This window comes from Aplysia californica, unplaced genomic scaffold (assembly GCF_000002075.1).
Source record: "Aplysia californica isolate F4 #8 unplaced genomic scaffold, AplCal3.0 scaffold00196, whole genome shotgun sequence".
NCBI lineage: Eukaryota > Metazoa > Mollusca > Gastropoda > Aplysiida > Aplysiidae > Aplysia > Aplysia californica.
The window spans coordinates 1034301-1035653 of NW_004797466.1; the positions used below are offsets into that span (position 1 = coordinate 1034301).

The window sequence follows — 1353 nt, forward strand, 5'->3', positions numbered from 1 at the left end:
AACTGGCCGTCAGCCGCGTCCACTATCATCCCTCCCTCCCCTCCTCTCTCTCTCACCCGCCCTCTCCCTCCCTCTCACCTGCCCAAGAAGTCATCCTTACTGCCCGGGTCCTCGTCAAACACGTCCATGTACAGGAACTGGCCGTCAGCCGCGTCCACTATCATCTCAAACGTCTCGTTCCACACGGGGCTCACCGTGTTGTTCACCACTTTGGTCTTTTCTGTCTTTGCTCCCACTGGGGATGGACAGATGGGGGAGGAATAAGGAGGTATAAGGAGGAGAAAAAAGAGGAATAAGAAAATTTTACACTGGGAACATACAGATGGGGGCGCATAAGGAGTAAAAAAAAAGGAGGAGTAAGAATTTCTTACACTGGGGATGGACAGATGCTGAGGAATAAGGAGGTATAAGAAGGAAAAAAGAAGAAAAGAAGAAATTCTTACACTGGGAACGGACAGATGGGGGAGGAATAAGGAGGTATAAGGAGGAAAAAAAGAGGAATAAGAATTTCTTACACTGGGGACAGACAGATGGGGAGGAATCAGGAGGGATAAGGAGGTATAAGAAGGAAATAAAAACAGGAATAAGAAAATCTTACCACTGGGGATAGACAAATGTCGAGGAATAAGGAGGTATAAGAAGGAAAAAAAAAAGAGGAATAAAAAATTCTAACATAGGGGATAGACAGATGAGGTTGAGTAAAAGTTTTACGGCACTTGCAGCACAATTAGGTCATATAAGTGCCTAAGATAAGAGGTGCTGCTCGAGAGTAACATACAAAGAAAAGAAGGAGAAGAGAAAAGGATGATAGATGTTGGATAGGAAAGAAGGAGGAAACCACACCAGAGAACCCGCCAACCATCCACAGATGAGGAGGAACAAGGAGAAATTGACCGCCACATAAGGGGTCTGAATTTCCCTTCTAATTGACACCCTCCAACCACCCATCACCTCACCAGCGACACCCTCCAACCGTCCACCACCTCATCAAAGACACCCACCAATCACTCACAACTTCAGTAGTGACACCCACCAAAAACACCCACCAACCACCCGCCACCTCACCAGTGACACCCACCAACCACCCGCCATCTCACCTTTGACGGCCACATATGGGTCAGACTTCCCCTTCCCGGTCAGTCCAATGTCGGCTTTCTTCAGATCCTTGGCTTCCAACACGCAGATCCGAACCACGCCCTGTGCACCAGACCATAATAAACATGACAACAACAATAATAATAATAATAATGACAACAACAATAATAATAATAAAGACACAACAATAATAATAATAATGACAACAGAAATAATAATAATGATGATAAAAACAATAAATGATAATGACAACAGCAA

General features: G+C 44.9%; 1 protein-coding gene across 1 annotated transcript in view; it reads right to left on the reverse strand.

Moving 5' to 3' along the window:
• The window catches only part of LOC101850650 (extended synaptotagmin-2), a gene marked incomplete in the record, with an annotated part of 53555 nt that overhangs the window by 35009 nt on the left and 17193 nt on the right, over nt 1–1353 (reverse strand). Inside the window, 2 exon segments of the mRNA XM_013082863.2 lie at nt 129–235; nt 1098–1197. Of these exon segments, the coding sequence (XP_012938317.1) occupies nt 129–235; nt 1098–1197 (207 nt within the window).